Source organism: Phoenix dactylifera, chromosome 18 (assembly GCF_051530095.1).
Source record: "Phoenix dactylifera cultivar Ajwa chromosome 18, Ajwa_hap1_PhDact_Kaust_v1.1, whole genome shotgun sequence".
NCBI lineage: Eukaryota > Viridiplantae > Streptophyta > Magnoliopsida > Arecales > Arecaceae > Phoenix > Phoenix dactylifera.
In genome coordinates, this window is record NC_143207.1 from 18,533,436 (window position 1) to 18,554,127 (window position 20,692).

Genomic DNA, 20,692 nt, shown 5'->3' on the forward strand with positions numbered 1-20,692 from the left:
AGTTACCACATTGTACAAAAATTGATACAACAAAGAGGACCAAAAGAATACAGCAGGCAACCATCTCTAATGCACTATTAATTCCATCACCACAAATAGAGGACAACAGAAAATAGCAAAATAAACCTGCTGACAGGAAGTCAAAATTGCTGCACTATAAAGAAAGCAAAATAGCTGCAGTTAAAGATAAGCAGCAACAGCGACAGTGGTATCAAAAGAAAAAAAAAAAGATAAGCCAGTGCTATCAAAAAAAGGAGCAGCAACAGCATTATACCTAGAGAACTGAAGAATATATATACATATATACCCAAAGACCTCAAATTAAAGAACCACAAAGCACTGGTATGCAGTCTACTGCAGAAGAGGAAAGAGTCTAGAATGAACTATGTTGCTACAATTCGTTAGACAAAAATGTAGGTATTTAGGACATCAAATAGTAATGGTAAAAGAGATAAAACAAGCTAAAGCAAACTTTATGCTTATAATTCTGCAGCCTACAGAAACTCCATTTAAGCTAAAGCAAATACCTTATAGCAGCTTTATGGTGTCAGTGAAAATTATAAAACAGCGTATTCAGACCGCCACCTCCCAGTTAAGTTCATTCATGGACAAAACGAGATAAAAAGCAAAATAGGAAGGAACATGGAAAAGAAAAGGTAGGCCACTAAGGATTTTGACCTGCGCGATATAGCTGGCAATAGGATGATGGAAAACCCAAAAGAGATACTATTGCAAATCTCGCTTGGACCCAACTCCTGCTTCAGCAGCCTGCCAAGGTTTGCTCTTTCGCTGGCTTCCATTTTGCCAAAAGCCGTTAGACCTAGTTGACTCCTCATTGTTGGATCTCACCCCAGTACCATTTTCCTCCAGGACTGATTCAGAATTTTCTTTTACTTGTGAATACCTCTTCCTCTTCTTCCCATTCTCAACTGTCGAGCCTTTTATATCTTTGCTCGAGGCAGAAGGTTTCACATCATCTCCTTCTTCTTCCTCAATCTTCTCAGTATCCTCTTTGTCCAAGTCTACTTTTAAAGGTTTTTGTGGCCTTTCCCTCCTCTTATATTTAGGAAGAACCTCTTCACCACCACTCCCTGGATCTTCATGACTTGTTACTACTGTTAACTTCCTCCCCTTCCCTCTGCCTCTACCCATTAATCCAAAAGCCGAATCCAATCTCTAACAAGATTTGAAAACTAATAAAAGATGCAAGAGAGAAACTGATAACATATTTTATATTTCAAAAAGAAAAAGAATTCACATAGAACTGGTAAGTTCCAGATAATCCGAAAAACAGACTATGATTAAGCATCCAGATTGCTTTTCAAAAAAAAAAAATGTCAAATGCGATGTTTCTGAAGATACCACATGGCAGTAGATAATCCCAAAGAAACAGATGCTTCACTTATTTTCCAAATATTGATCCCAGGAAACTACACAGAAGGAACAAAAACTTCATCTTTTCATTAGCATCACCATAACCAAAACTGAAGAATCTACAAAAGGTCACCCTTGGAAGATCAAAGAAATCCCTCCTTTGAAAATTATTAAACATATTAAAAATTATTAAAAATTTCCCCATCATCAACCAGTCGGACATACAAGATGATCAAAATGCAAGAAAATCAAAAAATCACTAAAGAAGATCCCGATCTAGAATCTGTCAAAACTAAAATCCTACAGATAATCTAGGCACAAAATAACAGGGAAATCAACCTATAACATCAAATCCGGACCCAAAATCAAGAAACATATCTATAATCCATAAAACTATCACCAAATAACACCAAAATCTTGAACTATAAATCAAGAACCACGAAGTATTCAAAGAACACGAACGAAAATAGGAATTGGAGAAAAATGTCAAATGCGATGATGTTTCTGAAGATATCACATGGCAGTAGATAATCCCAAAGAAACAGATGCTTCACTTATTTTCCAAATAATGATCCCAGGAAACTAAAGAGAAGGAACAAAAACTTCATCTTTTCATTAGCATCACCAAGAATCTACAAAAGGTCACCCCTGGAAGATCAAAGAAATCCCTCCTTTGAAAATTATTAACCATATTAAAAATTATTAAAAATTTCCCCATCATCAACCAGTCGGACATGCAAGATGATTAAAATGCAAGAAAATCAAAAAATCACTTAAAGCAAGATCCAGATCCAGAATCTGACAAAACTAAAATCCTACAGATAATCTAGGCACAAAATAACAGGGAAATCAACCTATAACATCAAATCCGGACCCAAAATCAGAAACATATCTATAATCCAGAAAACTACCACCAAATAACACCAAAATCTTGAACTATAAATCAAGAACCACGAAGTATTCAAAGAACACGAACGAAAGTAGGAATTGGAGAAAATGTCAAATGCGATGTTTCTGAAGATATCACATGGCAGTAGATAATCCCAAAGAAACAGATGCTTCACTCATTTTCCAAATATTGATCCCAGGAAACTACAGAGAAGGAACAAAAACTTCATCTTTTCATTAGCATCACCAAGAATCCACAAAAGGTCACCCTTGGAAGATCAAAGAAAGCCCTCCTTTAAAAATTATTAACCATATTAAAAATTTCCCCATCATCAACCAGTCGGACATACAAGATGATCAAAATGCAAGAAAAATCAAAAAATCACTTAAAGCAAGATCCAGATCTAGAATCTGTCAAAACTAAAACCCTACAGATAATCTAGGCACAAAATAACAGGGAAATCAACCTTTAACATCAAATCCAGACCCAAAATCAAGAAACATATCTATAATCCAGAAAACTATCACCAAATAACACCAAAATCTTGAACTATAAATCAAGAACCACGAAGTATTCAAAGAACTGCTGCAACCTCTGTAATAGTGTAACCTTAAGGCCAATCGAACCCTCCAACCACCAAAGTCGAGGAAGCATCCATCTTAGATGCAGTTTGTCATTAAAAAAAAAAACATTAGACAACTTTGTCGGACAGCATGTATATATAATATCAAAAACAACGAAATGATGTAAGAAAGTAGGTATAGCTTGTGGCATGGGAAAGAACAAAATAGAATTCATTTAGGTTGCAGGAACAGGTTAACCAAGGTAAAAGAAAATTGAGTCACAGCAATTCGTAATATGTTCAATAAATACCTAGAAAATTACTTCAACTGACAGATCTTGATGGACAAGTAAATGTAGAGGATTAATAAACTTGAAAGCCCTAGGATTCCCCACATATAGGGGGGGAACCCCCTACACGCCCAAGATACCAAAATCTTTTGTGACATGTCGTTGCATTTGTTTTAAGAATTAAAGGAGAATAGTGCCTAACATCCCTGCCATGGTGTTTGGGTTTTTGGTAGAGGCACCATGTCGATGAGAATCTATTCATTAGAGATTGCATGCAATTGTAGGTCATCCAAAACTCTATATCACACCATGTGATATCTTAAAACTTCTTGAAAGCTCCAGTTACAAGCACCAGAAATCTCTCCTCAAGAGAACTTCAGAAAGTTTCTTGTTCATATATAAAGGTATGATAAACTTCCCATTTAGTGCCTATTTGGATATATTCCAGAAGGAATTGGATTTGTTGGCCTGCCCAGCCTGTAGTTTTCTAAGGGCCCACCCAAGTCCTAGCCTAGATCCTAGCCTGTGGGCCTATTGGTCTGCAGGAAGGAGAGAAAGACCCATGGAGGTCTTTCTTCCTCTCATAGGATTCAGGCTGTGGGGATGTTGGGTTGACATGGACCATACCTATTTAGGCTGCCAATCCATAAATCCATCAGTAAATCCAGCTCAATCTTACTGGATTTCCCAAACACGGCCTTACTAGAGAAAATAATTACCTAGAAAACAAGAAGAAGAAAATAGAATTCAAATATTAACAAAGGGGCTTACATAAGTATCCTTCGAGAGTGCCAGCATCTAGGAAGGAATTGCTTCATGAAATTTTATGGAATATGTAACAATTCATTTGCTAAAAAATTATTAAAGAACCGATTTTGTTTCCATAAAAGTAAATGTAGTTAGAAGTTGAAAACAATTTAAAGGCACAATGTTTTTGCTAATTGCATATTAAAATCATGGAGCAAATGTCAGAATAAACATTCTTTAGAGCTCATTATTTCTTATGCATCAATAGGCAACACTACAGAATCTTACAAAAGTGAATTACCAAAAGAATATTATATTCGTTCACCAACAACTCTACCTTCAAAATGTGTCCATTTCCAAAAATCCAGCAGTTTGTCTTGGAATGCTAAAATATTGAGATTAAAAGTTTTTCTTGGCATCTTTAGAGTATCCCATGAAACAGTTAATATTGCTGGTTTACAAATTGAAGCAATAGAATAGAGTGCACTGGCTTATTAGAAACCAAAGTTATAGAGAATGGTCTGAAAAAGATTTACCGACAAACTTGAAACAAATTGGAACATATAATTGACTAGGATAGTTTTAGCAAAAGAATATTTTGATTTTAGGAGGGTTTGTCTAAGTGACAGTCAATTTTTATAAGCATCCTCAAATAAATTTACAGTATATAGGTTAGGCACAGCCACTATTAAATTCCAATGCTGTGAGATCCATTTTATCCTTTGAGATAAAGGAGAACAAGGCTTTGATTTTTGAGGCCAGGAATAGACAAAGTAGTCATAAGGATGGGTCTAAGGCAGCCAATTGACAAATTGAGTGCTTCACAATAACACAAATCATGACAACCATTCAAAAACATATAATACAAGGCACTGATGTTTAGATCCTGGCAAGACGGGGGGGCATCCCATCCTATTCCTGAGAGAAAATGGGAGTAGGACAGGACCTCAAAACCCATTCATGTGAGGAAAGAAGAAGAAAGGAAAGAAAGAAACGAAAGAAGAAGACAAGGAAAAAAGAAAGGAAAGAAAGAAAGGAGGAAAAAAGAAAAGAAACAAACAAAAAAATAAACGAAAGAATAATAATAATAATACCATGATATTGACAAAATGAAAATGGAATTATGAGATTCTATTATCCATCTAAAGTAAATCATAGCATAAGAGAACCACTGCTCAAGCAAAAATATACAAATAAACAAACTTGCCAATCGATATCTCATATTTGGTTGTTAAAGAAGACATTTTTCAATCATTGCAGCACTTTCAAACCGACGTCCAGATCTATTAGATTATAGTGCTAGAAGCATACCAACTTTAAGGGAGGCATCAGCCTGAGCAATGTTTCGGGCCATGGCAGCGAGCAGAGCAATCCCATGCTTGGCAGCCGCAACCGTGTTAGCCGTGGGGGCATTCACAACAAGACACCCATGCTCGGTGGCGGTGGCAAGATCCTCGGGGTAGAGGTTATAGGAGCAAGATCTACCTCCGCATGCAAATCTTTATGCAGTAGATAAAAACCATGCAAATATGGACAGATGAAAAACCTAACACAGCATAAACCATGCAAATTCGACACTATTTTCTTCATCAGAACCAAGCATATAGCGATATCTGGTACCAACAGTAATTAATGCAAATACTAGTAGAAAAATCTATTAGATATTACAAATAAGCTTCTGAAAGCATCCATGTTAGACAACCACAAAAATAAACAAATCCCTAATGGAGTCAAAAAAACAAAAGAATATATCAAGTATATAAAAAGATTTATCAAATGCTATCTTCTGAAGAGTCAAGAATCACTTATGCAAAGCTTGAAAATTACAAGAACTTAAATCGCACAAAACAAACATAAATTAAGCAATAGCAACCAAAACCTTGAAAACTCAAATATTAACAGCGGAAACAAAATTCAATCATACAAGTTGCCGTGGCAACTAAACATACCAAACTGGAGAAAGTGTCTCAATTTTTCAACCAGAAAGATAACCTTGTAAAGCGCAACAATGTACCACAAGTTCAAAAATACCCAAACAATATAACATAGCAAACGGCCGACACTACCCAACATTAAACTACGATTGAAAAAACCCTTCAACCATACATCTACTATAGACAACACTACAAAGAGAGACCTAATTGAAATCAAACCTACCTATTTCATTGATAGCCAAACACACCGGACAAACCTACTACCCAACAATAAACAAACTTTAATACAGATTTCTTGGTCTGTGATTAAAATCAAGATTTCTGATTTACAAATCACAATCTATTGGTTTTTTCTTGTGGTTTGGTTTTTTATTGTGGTTGCCTTTGTCTAAATGAAGATGTTTTCATCCGGCATATGTGTAAATGCAGCTATCGATGCGATTTTTTGGATGATATTGATGCAGTCATTTTGGCTTTTTCAAATGATAGATCAGCAATTAAAGAAAGCCTATCCAATTTGTATTATTGCGGTCTCCCATGATTCTTTTGGTCCTCTTTGCTGTATCAATTTTTGTACAATGTGGTAGCTTGAAAGAATAATCAGAGGCACTGATTCCCTTCTTTTTATGGTTTTGAGGTGATTCTTTTTCACAGAGTCCACTTGAAGACAAAACTCACAACTCTATATGGAATTTGTAAACATCTGTAGCATATATTAGTACTCATTGTTTGTATTGTTTTATATCCAATTAAGCTTGCGCCTTGTTTGTCTATGTTGCAAGTCATTGATATTTTAATGCATGCCAATATCAAACTTCCTTCCACAATCTTTTTCTCGAAGCTTCTCTTTTTCTTTCACTATATTCATTTTAGTTTTCTTTGACATTTATGAGAAGTAAGCAATCACCTACGCTGCTTATTTTGCTCTATTTATATTTTGTAGATAAGTTCTACTTAGTTTGAGTTCATCAGATCAGAATGGAGCCACAACTGTAATTTTCTATACCCTACTTCTGTTATCTTTGAATTTCTGTTAGAATCAAGTCACTACTTTCAGTTGTAGTGGTCAAAATATTAGTATTATAACTTAGGCCTAAACCAGTTGCATGTCAGAGTGTGTCACGTGGATCTCCTTGTAAGTAATAAGCAAGATATTTATATTAGAACAATTATATTGTCTATAAACGGTTAGTAAAAATGTCGTATTGCTTATAGTGCAAAATGAAATGGATTTATAAGTAGTAGGTGCCATCTTGTGCATTCCACTTTGTTTGGGTTTGAAGTGATGGAATTCTTCTAAACATGATAACGGCATCTCTTTTTTTGATCGCCATTTTTATAAAGCAGAGGAATCTGTTCACACAGAAACTGGCATTTTTCTTCAAATAAAATCAAACACTAGATAATATTATGAAATTAAAATTCCCGGGTTCTGGAGTTAAAAATCTTTGAGATAAGTTTTCTCTGTTTATCAAGAAAAAGAAAAGGTACTTACTCTTCACGGCTAATACTTAATGGAGTTTGACAGTAGCTTCATTCAAAGTAACATAGGTGACCCAATCTCATCATTGTAGCCATCTATTTTGATAATCCAATATCATATGAAAATGAATTTCAAGAATGCTATCAAAGACAGCCTACCTTTTAGTAAGCTTAGTAAGCTAGTGTTTGAGAATGTATCGACAACTAGCCTAGAGTTAGCACTCTGTCATGGTGTATAACAAAACTTCAGTCAAAAGCATTCCCCATGCAAGCCTTTATAATTTTTGGACTTAAGGAAACCCTACATTCTTTTCCTAATCTCTTGCAATAGATTACTGCATCTAAAGCTTGACACATGATTCTTGAAATTTGGGTTCCATTCTTTGAGTTTGCTGTCATTAATTAAGTCTTGTGATTGCTATATTTATTATCTGAACTTTTATTATCATCTCATAAACCGGCAATTCCTAATCTATGAGCATGAATATTATTTGGTTCCTAAGTACAATATTCTTTCTAACTTAATTTGTCACACAATTTTTCTTTCCTTGTTTGTAACTTATGCATAAAAAGTGACATGTTCACACCTCATTTTATGCTAAAGGTTTGTAAACTTTATTAGATCTAAGTTCCAGTCATCATGGGACAATACATACCGTGCATGTGCCATATCAACACACAACATTGACACTAGTCTGGCCGTATGCCAGTACTTGCTGATGTCACTGGCCTCGTATAAACCATGCAAGTGCCAATCAAGCAAGCCACTGACACAGGAAATTTAACCTTTGGTTCAAAGTGATCTGTGTTCCAGATCTCTTGCTTTTCTCTGCGTGATATTGTTCATTTCTCCTTACAGGTTTGGAGGCTAGGCTTCTTCTTGTACTTGTTTAGCCTAGTCACTTGAAGAAACATAACTTTTTTTGGATTCACAAATCACAATCTATTGGTTTTCTCTTGTGGCTATCTTTATCTAAATGCAAATGTTCTCATCCAGCTTGTGTAAATGCTGCTATCGATGCAATTTTTTGGATGATATTGAGGCAGTTATTTTGGCTTTTTCAAATGGTAAATCAATAATTTAATAAAGCTTATCCAATTTGCATTATTGTGGTCTCCTGCAATTTTGTATGATATTGATGCAGCCCTTTTTGGCTTTTTCGAATGACAAATCAGTATTTAAAGCAAGCTTAATCCAATTTGCAATATTGTGGTCTCCATCGGTGGTTCACTTTGTTTAATCCAGATGTTCGATGTGTTTTTTTCTTCTCCCTTTGGAGTTCGATAGAGAACTTGGAAGATTTGCCAGTATATGAGTATTTTCCCTTCGTATTTTCTTGCTTCTTTAAAATATCAAGATAGTTCTTGATTTATCATTCATATCTGGCATTATATTGTAGTTTTGCCACTTCCTATTTTCTTGCTTCTTTTTTAGATTCTCCATAGGGTTCTTGATTTATACTTTTGGTTTGGGCGTTATATGTTGACATTTCTTTTATTGAGTAATCTGCTTTTTTACTTGCAAACCTGTGACAAACTTATTTACTAGAACTGAAAGATGTAGCGCGGTTTTCATTTGCTCTTGGTATTTCTTTTTGAACCATGTTGTTGATGTAGGTTCCAAGATCTTATAGCTTGCTTCAGTAATTCAGTTTATGTTAATTGACTGAAGTTCTTTTAGTATAGTCAAACTGCTTGTAAAATTGTGTCGTGATATTTTTGGTACCTACGTGTTCTCCCTGCTTTAGATTATTGTAAATAGCGTCTTCCATTACTATTTCACAGAGGCTAGTTGAATGCTCTACACATGAAAACAATAGTAGAAGAGAAATATCAGAATTTGTTAAGAAGTGTGAAAGAATAAAATGCATATCTTATTAAGTAAAAGTTATATGAATTGCACCCAAAAAAAATATTAGATTTTAGTGAAGAAAATCCTACAGAAAAGAACTAATTTAGAAAGATTAGTTTTTGTGAACCTGAACTCAGCACATGTGATGTATGTTACTGATAAAGATTAAGTGAACATTAAGTTCTTGGCTCAAAGAACAAATGAATACGTCTTTTAGCTGTTGCTCTCTTTTCTGAGGGGCATAAATAAGTTAAGTGTCTGGCAAAATAAAAAAGGTAACCACCTATTTTCCACTCCATTTATCTTTCTTATCAAAATTCAATTTCTGTTCATGTCAAGCCCTACCACCCACCCTCCTGACAACCCTCCCAAAAAGTAAAGCGTTTAACAACCACTGTTATGGATACCCTTGCTGGGGTAATTCAATTCAATCCACTTTTACCAAACAATACGTATCAGGACGAGTAATAGTAGAAGAGTAGGAAGATGGAGACATGTATCTCTGATTTGTATCATTGTTTTTTTTTCTATTTTGTTATATTTCCTACACCTTTCTACAGATATGCATTTTTTTCTGTTTATTTTATCTTCTGTCTTTTTTTTGTTTTTCGGTTTCTTTTTGTTTTTATGTTTTATTTCAAATCATGGATCTTCTTGTGTATTCTGTCATTTTTTATGCATTCTTCTTTGTGTTTTTTTGTGATATCATTTTTTTTCTATTAGTTTATAATATTCTTTTTTGTATGTTTACTTCAACTAATTCTAGTTTGTACTCTTGTTGTTAGTTTAGTTAGTTTTTCAATATTCAGTTTTTCTTTTCTCTTCTATCTTTTGCTACTTGTTTTATAACCTAGCTAACATTTTTGATTTTTTGTATTTGCATTCCATTTTTTTATTTTTGGAAAACTTAACTTGATATTTAGTCTTTTCTATATGATTTATTCTTGTTTTCTATGTATTTTCCATCTTTACGTTCACTTTCACAAATTCAATTTTGTATTTTTTTTGTTTTATTTATATTATCTGGTTTTTACATATTTGGCGTTTAATTTTTTTTAGTTCATTTTTCATATGCTTTGCGAGCTTTTCTTATATATTTAGTTTTGTACATTCTTTTGAAATTTAGTTTAGATTTATACTTTTTACTCTACTCATTTTACTTTATATATGCCTTCCATCCTTATATAGCCTGAGTTTTATATTTTATTGTTCTAGTTTATTTTCTTTAATTTCTATTATGTGCTTTCACATGTTCCCCTTTTTAGGTTGCTTTAATTCATTGTTGTTATTTGACTTGGGATCTTCTATCTTATATTTTGTGTTTGGCATACTTGTTTGGAGTTTGTGTTTCTATCTTTTTGCAAATTCTGTTTTATTTTTTAGACTACTGTAACATTTCCCCAAGAATCTCCTGAGAAAGGATGGAAACTTGGGCTTTACTGCAAAGTGACGGAGTTTAGGTGATAATTTGGGGCCAAAATGCCAACTTTGTCTACAGCAGCTCATTGAAAAACCATGAGTTGCGGCCATTTCAGTGAGGTTTTGGGGGAGAAGAAGCAACTTTCTATCTTTTATTTGCCATTTGTGCCTTTATGTTATCTTTCAAAAATTCAGTTTTATTTTTTTTTTGTTTTAGATTTTCTGTTTCACTATCCTTTTTTTTTAAAATTCGGTTACTCATTATATTGTATTTATTCTTCTTAGTTGGATCATAGCCCGATTTCAAAAATTTGCTTTCTGTATTTTTTTGGACTTTTATTTCCTCTCCTTTTTTGCAAATCCAATTTTACTTTTTAATTTTGTTCTATTTTATATTTATTTTCTGTTTTCACATTCATTTTTGCACATTCTTTTTTTCTGTTTCTAGTTGTTTTGTTTGTTCCATTATCTATATCCATACAATTGGTTTTGTATGTTTTGGAATTTCCATGTATTTTATTTTCTTGTAAATTCACTTTTATATTTTAATGTATTTTAATTTCTGTTAATTTTCCACTGTTATTTACAGTTTCATAAATCCATTATTGTTTCTTTTCATCCTAATTGTTTTTATTTTTTGTTTGCTTGTCATCTTTTTGTTCACTTCATTTTTGTTTCTTTTCATCCTAATTGTTTTTATTTTTAATTTGTTTTCTTTATTTCTATTTTTGTTCATTATATGGCTTCATATATTTAGTTATTTGTTTTTTCAAATCCAGGTTTATATTCTCTTGCATTTCTGTTTTGTTTTACTTTTTGTTTCTTTCCATCTTTATATATCGAGTTTCACATTTTTGTTTTTATTTTCTTATTGTGTTTTTAATTTCTTGTATAGACATTTTGGTATTTTTTTCTAATGTCCAGTTTCATGAATTTTGTTCTTTTTAGGTATTTTTTATTCTACTATTTTCTTCATTGAGTAAATATTATTTCCTTTGGAGAATATTAGAAATTTCTAAGATGAAATGGAGCTGAAACCCTATGAGCATTATCAAGATTTTTTTCCCATTTGTATAGGTTACTTGGTTGTTGATTGGGAAAATAAAAGAAAGAAAGTTGCTTGTTCTCCTCCAATACCTCACTGAAATAGCTACAACCCATGGTTTTTCAATAAGCTGCTATAGACAAAGATGACATTTTGGCCCCAAACCTAAACTCCGTCACTTTGCACTAAAGCCCAGATTTCGATCCTTTCCCACGAGATTCATCGAGAAATGTAGCAGTAGTCTACAAAATAAAACAAAGTTTGCAAAAAGACAGAAACACAAACTCCAAACAAGCATGCAAAACACAAAATATAAGATAGAAGATCCCAAATCAGATAACAACAATGAATTAAAGCAACCTTAAAAAGGATATGTAAGAGCACATAATAGAAATAAAAGAAAATAAACCAGAACAATAAAATACAAAACTCGGCCTACATAAGGATGGAGGTAAATATAAAGTAATATGAGTAGAGTAAAAAGTATAAATCTAAACTAAATTTCAAAACGAATGTACAAAACTAAATAGATAAGAAAAGCTCGCAAAGCATATGAGACATGAACTAAAATAAAATTAAAGGCCAAATATGTAAAAAATAGATAATATAAATAAAGCAAAAAAAACACAACTGAATTTGTTAAAGTGAATGTAAAGATGAAAAATAAATAGAAAACAAGAATAAATCATTTAGAAAAGAAAAATATAAAACAGAGTTTTCCAAAAATAAAAAAATGAATACAAATACAAAAACCCAAAAATGTTAGCCAGATTATAAAACAAATAGCAAACAATAGAATAGAAAAGAAAAACTGAATATTGAAAAACTAACTATACTAACAACAAGCGTACAAAACAGAATTGGTTGAAGTAAACATACAAAGAAGAATATTATAAACTAATAAAAAAAATAATATCACAAAAAAAGCACAAAGCAGAGTGTATAAAAAAGACAGAATATACAAGAAGATCCATGATTTAAAACAAAACATAAAAGCAAAAAGAAACCAAACAACAGAAAAAAGGCAGAATATAAAATAAATAGAAAAAATACATATATGTAGAAAAGTATAGGAAAAATAACAAAAGAGAAAAAAACAATGATATAAATCAATGATACATGTCTCCTTCTTCCTACTCTTCTACCATTACTAGTCCTAATGCATATTGTTTGGTAAAAGAGGACCGAATGGAATTACCCCAGCAGGGATATTTATAATAGTGGTTGTTAAACACTTTACTTTTTAGAAGGGCTGTCAGGAGGGTGGTCGGTGGGGCTCGACATGAACAGAAATTGGATTTTGTTAAGAAAGATAAGTGGAGAGTGGAAAATGGGTGGTTACCTTATTTTTGCCCCTCAGAAAGGAGAGCAACAGCTAAAAGATGTATTCATTCATTCTTCGAGCCAAGAACTTAATGTTCACTTATTCTTTATCAGTAACATGCATTACATGTGCTGAGTTCAAGTTCACAAAAATTAATCTTTCTAAATTAGTTTTTTTCTGTAGAATTTTCTTCACTAAAACCTAATGTATTTTTTGGGTGCAATGCATATAACTTTTACTTAATAAGATATGCATCTTATTCTCACACTTCTAAACAAATTCTGATATCGCTCTTCTATTATTGTTTTCAAGTGTAGATCATTCAACTAGCCTATGTGAAATTGTAATGGAAGACACTATTTACAATAATCTAAAGTGGAGAACACGCAGGTACCAAATATATCACGACACAATTTTATCACCAGTTTAACTATACTAAAACAACTCCAATCAATTAACATAAACCGACTTACTAAAGCAAGCAATAAGATCTTGGAAACTACATCAACAACATGGTTCAAAGAAAATACAAAGAGTAAATAAAAACCACGCTACATCCTTCAGTTATAGTAAATAAGTTTGTCACAGGTTTGCAAGTAAAAAAGCAGATTACTCAATAAAAGGGATATCAACATAATAACGCCCAAACCAAAAGTAAAAATCAAGAACCCTATGGAGAATCCAAAAAATAAGCAAGAAACTAGAAAGTGGCGAAACTACAATATAATGCAGGATATGAATGATGAATCAAGAACCATCTCGATATTTTAAAGAAAGCAAGAGAATACAAAGGGAAAAGATTCATATACCAGCAAATCTTCCAAGTTCTCTATTGAACTCCAAAGGGAGAAGAAAAAACACATCGAACATCTGAATTAAACTAAGTGAACCATTGAAGGAGACTACAATAATGCAAATTGGATAAAGCTTGCTTAAAATACTGATTTATCATTCGAAAAAGCCAAAAATGGATGCATTAATATCATACAAAATCGCAGGAGACCACAATAATGCAAATTGGATAAGCTTTCTTTAATTACTGATTTATCATTTGAAAAAGGCCAAAATGACTGCATCAATATCATCCAAAAAATCAATAATTTAATAAAGCTTATCCAATTTGCATTATTGTGGTCTCCTGCAATTTTGTATGATATTGATGCAGCCCTTTTTGGCTTTTTCGAATGACAAATCAGTATTTAAAGCAAGCTTAATCCAATTTGCAATATTGTGGTCTCCATCGGTGGTTCACTTTGTTTAATCCAGATGTTCGATGTGTTTTTTTCTTCTCCCTTTGGAGTTCGATAGAGAACTTGGAAGATTTGCCAGTATATGAGTATTTTCCCTTCGTATTTTCTTGCTTCTTTAAAATATCAAGATAGTTCTTGATTTATCATTCATATCTGGCATTATATTGTAGTTTTGCCACTTCCTATTTTCTTGCTTCTTTTTTAGATTCTCCATAGGGTTCTTGATTTATACTTTTGGTTTGGGCGTTATATGTTGACATTTCTTTTATTGAGTAATCTGCTTTTTTACTTGCAAACCTGTGACAAACTTATTTACTAGAACTGAAAGATGTAGCGCGGTTTTCATTTGCTCTTGGTATTTCTTTTTGAACCATGTTGTTGATGTAGGTTCCAAGATCTTATAGCTTGCTTCAGTAATTCAGTTTATGTTAATTGACTGAAGTTCTTTTAGTATAGTCAAACTGCTTGTAAAATTGTGTCGTGATATTTTTGGTACCTACGTGTTCTCCCTGCTTTAGATTATTGTAAATAGCGTCTTCCATTACTATTTCACAGAGGCTAGTTGAATGCTCTACACATGAAAACAATAGTAGAAGAGAAATATCAGAATTTGTTAAGAAGTGTGAAAGAATAAAATGCATATCTTATTAAGTAAAAGTTATATGAATTGCACCCAAAAAAAATATTAGATTTTAGTGAAGAAAATCCTACAGAAAAGAACTAATTTAGAAAGATTAGTTTTTGTGAACCTGAACTCAGCACATGTGATGTATGTTACTGATAAAGATTAAGTGAACATTAAGTTCTTGGCTCAAAGAACAAATGAATACGTCTTTTAGCTGTTGCTCTCTTTTCTGAGGGGCATAAATAAGTTAAGTGTCTGGCAAAATAAAAAAGGTAACCACCTATTTTCCACTCCATTTATCTTTCTTATCAAAATTCAATTTCTGTTCATGTCAAGCCCTACCACCCACCCTCCTGACAACCCTCCCAAAAAGTAAAGCGTTTAACAACCAATGTTATGGATACCCTTGCTGGGGTAATTCAATTCAATCCACTTTTACCAAACAATACGTATCAGGACGAGTAATAGTAGAAGAGTAGGAAGATGGAGACATGTATCTCTGATTTGTATCATTGTTTTTTTTTCTATTTTGTTATATTTCCTACACCTTTCTACAGATATGCATTTTTTTCTGTTTATTTTATCTTCTGTCTTTTTTTTGTTTTTCGGTTTCTTTTTGTTTTTATGTTTTATTTCAAATCATGGATCTTCTTGTGTATTCTGTCATTTTTTATGCATTCTTCTTTGTGTTTTTTTTGTGATATCATTGTTTTCTATTAGTTTATAATATTCTTTTTTGTATGTTTACTTCAACTAATTCTAGTTTGTACTCTTGTTGTTAGTTTAGTTAGTTTTTCAATATTCAGTTTTTCTTTTCTCTTCTATCTTTTGCTACTTGTTTTATAACCTAGCTAACATTTTTGATTTTTTGTATTTGCATTCCATTTTTTTATTTTTGGAAAACTCAACTTGATATTTAGTCTTTTCTATATGATTTATTCTTGTTTTCTATTTATTTTCCATCTTTACGTAAACTTTCACAAATTCAATTTTGTATTTTTTTTGCTTTATTTATATTATCTGGTTTTTACGTATTTGGCCTTTAATTTTTTTTAGTTCATTTTTCATATGCTTTGCGAGCTTTTCTTATATATTTAGTTTTGTACATTCTTTTGAAATTTAGTTTAGATTTATACTTTGTACTCTACTCATTTTACTTTATATATGCCTTCCATCCTTATATAGCCCGAGTTTTATATTTTATTCTTCTAATTTATTTTCTTTAATTTCTATTATGTGCTTTCACATGTTCCCCTTTTTAGGTTGCTCTAATTCATTGTTGTTATTTGACTTGGGATCTTCTATCTTATATTTTGTGTTTGGCATACTTGTTTGGAGTTTGTGTTTCTATCTTTTTGCAAATTCTGTTTTATTTTTTAGACTACTGCAACATTTCCCCAAGAATCTCCTGATAAAGGATGGAAACTTGGGCTTTACTGCAAAGTGACGGAGTTTAGGTGATAATTTGGGGCCAAAATGCCAACTTTGTCTACAGCAGCTCATTGAAAAACCATGAGTTGCAGCCATTTCAGTGAGGTTTTGGGGGAGAAGAAGCAACTTTCTATCTTTTATTTGCCATTTGTGTCTTTATGTTATCTTTCAAAAATTCAGTTTTATTTTTTTTTTGTTTTAGATTTCTATTTCACTATCCTTTTTTTTTTTAATTCGGTTACTCATTATATTGTATTTATTCTTCTTATTTGGATCATAGCCCGATTTCAAAAATTTGCTTTCTGTATTTGTTTGGACTTTTATTTCCTCTCTTTTTTTGCAAATCCAATTTTACTTTTTAATTTTGTTCTATTTTATATTTATTTTCTGTTTTCACATTCATTTTTGCGCATTCTTTTTTTCTGTTTCTAGTTGTTTTGTTTGTTCCATTATCTATATCCATACAATTGGTTTTGTATATTTTGGAATTTCCATGTATTTTATTTTCTTGTAAATTCACTTTTATATTTTAATGTATTTTAATTCCTGTTAATTTTCCACTGCTATTTACACTTTCATAAATCCATTATTGTTTCTTTTCATCCTAATTGTTTTTATTTTTTGTTTGCTTGTCATCTTTTGGTTCACTTCATTTTTGTTTCTTTTCATCCTAATTGTTTTTATTTTCAATTTGTTTTCTTTATTTCTATTTTTGTTCATTATATGGCTTCATATATTTAGTTATTTGTTTTTTCAAATCCAGGTTTATATTCTCTTGCATTTCTGTTTTGTTTTACTTTTTGTTTCTTTCCATCTTTATATATCGAGTTTCACATTTTTGTTTTTATTTTCTTATTGTGTTTTTAATTTCTTGTATAGACAATTTTGTATTTTTTTCACATGTCCAGTTTCATGAATTTTGTTCTTTTTAGGTATTTTTTATTCTACTATTTTCTTCATTGAGTAAATATTATTTCCTTTGGAGAATATTAGAAATTTCTAAGATGAAATGGAGCTGAAACCCTATGAGCATTATCAAGATTTTTTTCCCATTTGTATAGGTTACTTGGTTGTTGATTGGGAAAATAAAAGAAAGAAAGTTGCTTGTTCTCCTCCAATACCTCACTGAAATAGCTACAACCCATGGTTTTTCAATAAGCTGCTATAGACAAAGATGACATTTTGGCCCCAAACCTAAACTCCGTCACTTTGCACTAAAGCCCAGATTTCGATCCTTTCCCACAAGATTCATCGAGAAATGTAGCAGTAGTCTACAAAATAAAACAAAGTTTGCAAAAAGACAAAAACACAAACTCCAAACAAGCATGCAAAACACAAAATATAAGATAGAAGATCCCAAATCAGATAACAACAATGAATTAAAGCAACCTGAAAAAGGATATGTAAGAGCACATAATAGAAATAAAAGAAAATAAACCAGAACAATAAAATACAAAACTCGGCCTACATAAGGATGGAGGTAAATATAAAGTAATATGAGTAGAGTAAAAAGTATAAATCTAAACTAAATTTCAAAACGAATGTACAAAACTAAATAGATAAGAAAAGCTCGCAAAGCATATGAAACATGAACTAAAATAAAATTAAAGGCCAAATATGTAAAAAAACAGATAATATAAATAAAGCAAAAAAAACACAAAACTGAATTTGTTAAAGTGAATGTAAAGATGAAAAATAAATAGAAAACAAGAATAAATCATTTAGAAAAGAAAAATATAAAACTGAGTTTTCCAAAAATAAAAAAAATGAATACAAATACAAAAACCCAAAAATGTTAGCCAGATTATAAAACAAATAGCAAACAATAGAATAGAAAAGAAAAACTGAATATTGAAAAACTAACTATACTAACAACAAGCGTACAAAACAGAATTGGTTGAAGTAAACATACAAAGAAGAATATTATAAACTAATAAAAAAAATAATATCACAAAAAAAACACAAAGCAGAGTGTATAAAAAAGACAGAATATACAAGAAGATCGATGATTTAAAACAAAACATAAAAGCAAAAAGAAACCAAACAACAGAAAAAAGGCAGAATATAAAATAAATAGAAAAAAATACATATCTGTAGAAAAGTATAGGAAAAATAACAAAATAGAAAAAAACAATGATATAAATCAATGATACATGTCTCCTTCCTACTCTTCTACCATTACTAGTCCTAATGCATATTGTTTGGTAAAAGAGGACCGAATGGAATTACCCCAGCAGGGATATTTATAATAGTGGTTGTTAAACACTTTACTTTTTTAGAAGGATTGTCAGGAGGGTGGTTGGTGGGGCTCGACATGAACAGAAATTGGATTTTGTTAAGAAAGATAAGTGGAGAGTGGAAAATGGGTGGTTACCTTATTTTTGCCCCTCAGAAAGGAGAGCAACAGCTAAAAGATGTATTCATTCGTTCTTCGAGCCAAGAACTTAATGTTCACTTATTCTTTATCAGTAACATGCATTACATGTGCTGAGTTCAAGTTCACAAAAATTAATCTTTCTAAATTAGTTCTTTTCTGTAGAATTTTCTTCACTAAAACCTAATGTATTTTTTGGGTGCAATGCATATAACTTTTACTTAATAAGATATGCATCTTATTCTCACACTTCTAAACAAATTCTGATATCGCTCTTCTATTATTGTTTTCAAGTGTAGATCATTCAACTAGCCTATGTGAAATTGTAATGGAAGACACTATTTACAATAATCTAAAGTGGAGAATACGCAGGTACCAAATATATCACGACACAATTTTATCACCAGTTTAACTATACTAAAACAACTCCAATCAATTAACATAAACCGACTTACTGAAGCAAGCAATAAGATCTTGAAAACTACATCAACAACATGGTTCAAAGAAAATACAAAGAGTAAATAAAAACCACGCTACATCCTTCAGTTCTAGTAAATAAGTTTGTCACGGGTTTGCAAGTAAAAAAGCAGATTACTCAATAAAAGGGATATCAACATAATAACGCCCAAACCAAAAGTAAAAATCAAGAACCCTATGGAGAATCCAAAAAATAAGCAAGAAACTAGAAAGTGGCGAAACTACAATATAATGCAGGATATGAATGACGAATCAAGAACCATCTCGATATTTTAAAGAAAGCAAGAGAATACAAAGGGAAAAGATTCATATACCAGCAAATCTTCCAAGTTCTCTATTGAACTCCAAAGGGAGAAGAAAAAACACATCGAACATCTGAATTAAACTAAGTGAACCACTGAAGGAGACTACAATAATGCAAATTGGATAAAGCTTGCTTAAAATACTGATTTATCATTCGAAAAAGCCAAAAATGGATGCATTAATATCATACAAAATCGCAGGAGACCACAATAATGCAAATTGGATAAGCTTTCTTTAATTACTGATTTATCATTTGAAAAAGGCCAAAATGACTGCATCAATATCATCCAAAAAATCACTTCGATAGCTGCATTTACACATAAGCTAGATGAGAACATCTGCATTTAGACAAAGATAACCACAAGAGAAAACCAATAGATTGTGATTTGTGAATCCAAAAGAAGTGGTGTTTCTTCACGTGACTAGGTTAAACAAACAAGTACAAGAAGCAAACCAAGCCTCCAAACCTGTAAGGAGAAATGAATAATATCATAGAGAGAAAAGCAAGAGAACTGAAACACAGATCACTTTGAACCAAGGGTTGAAATTGTCTGTGTCAGTGGCTTGCCTGATTGGCACTTGCATGGTTTATACGAGGCCAGTGCTTGGCATGCACTGCACATCAATAAGTACTGGCATACGGCCAGCATAGTGTCAATGTTGTGTGCTGATATGGCACAAGCACGGTATGTATTGTCCCATGATGACTGCAACTTAGATCTAATAAAGTTTACAGACCTTTGGCATAAAATGAGGCATGAACATGTCACTTTTTATGCATAAGTGACAAACAAGGAAAGAAAAACTATGTGACAAATTAAGTTAGAAAGAATATTGTACTTAGGAACCAAGATAATAGTCATGCTCGTAGATTAGGAATTGCCAGTTTATGAGCTAATAATAAAAGTTCAGATAATAAATATAGCAATCACAAGACTTAATTAATGACAACAAACTCAAAGAATGGAACCCAAATTTCAATAATCATATGTCAAGCTTTAGATGCAGTAATCTATTGCAAGCGATTAGGAAAAGAATGTAGGGTTTCCTTAACTCCAAAAATTATAAAGGCTTGCATGGGGAATGCTTTTGACTAAAGGTTTGTTATACACCACGAGAGAGTGCTAACTCTAGACTAGTTGCTGATACTTTCTCAAACACTAGCTTACTAAGCTTACTAAAAAGTAGGTTGTCTTTGATATTATTCTTGAAATTCATTTCCATATGATATTGGATTAACAAAATAGATGGCTACAGTGATGAGATTGGGTCACCCATGTTACTTTGAATGAAGCTACTATCAAACTTCATTAA

General features: G+C 31.9%; 1 protein-coding gene across 1 annotated transcript; it reads right to left on the minus strand.

Annotated features, from left to right (window-relative positions):
* Positions 1–448: 448 nt before the first annotated feature.
* LOC148699552 (uncharacterized) lies at positions 449–1,152 on the minus strand. Its single transcript, XM_089928431.1, has one exon. The coding sequence runs from the start codon at positions 1,150–1,152 to the stop codon at positions 727–729; it is 426 nt and encodes a 141-aa protein (XP_089784557.1). The 3' UTR covers positions 449–726.
* Positions 1,153–20,692: the final 19,540 nt, after the last annotated feature.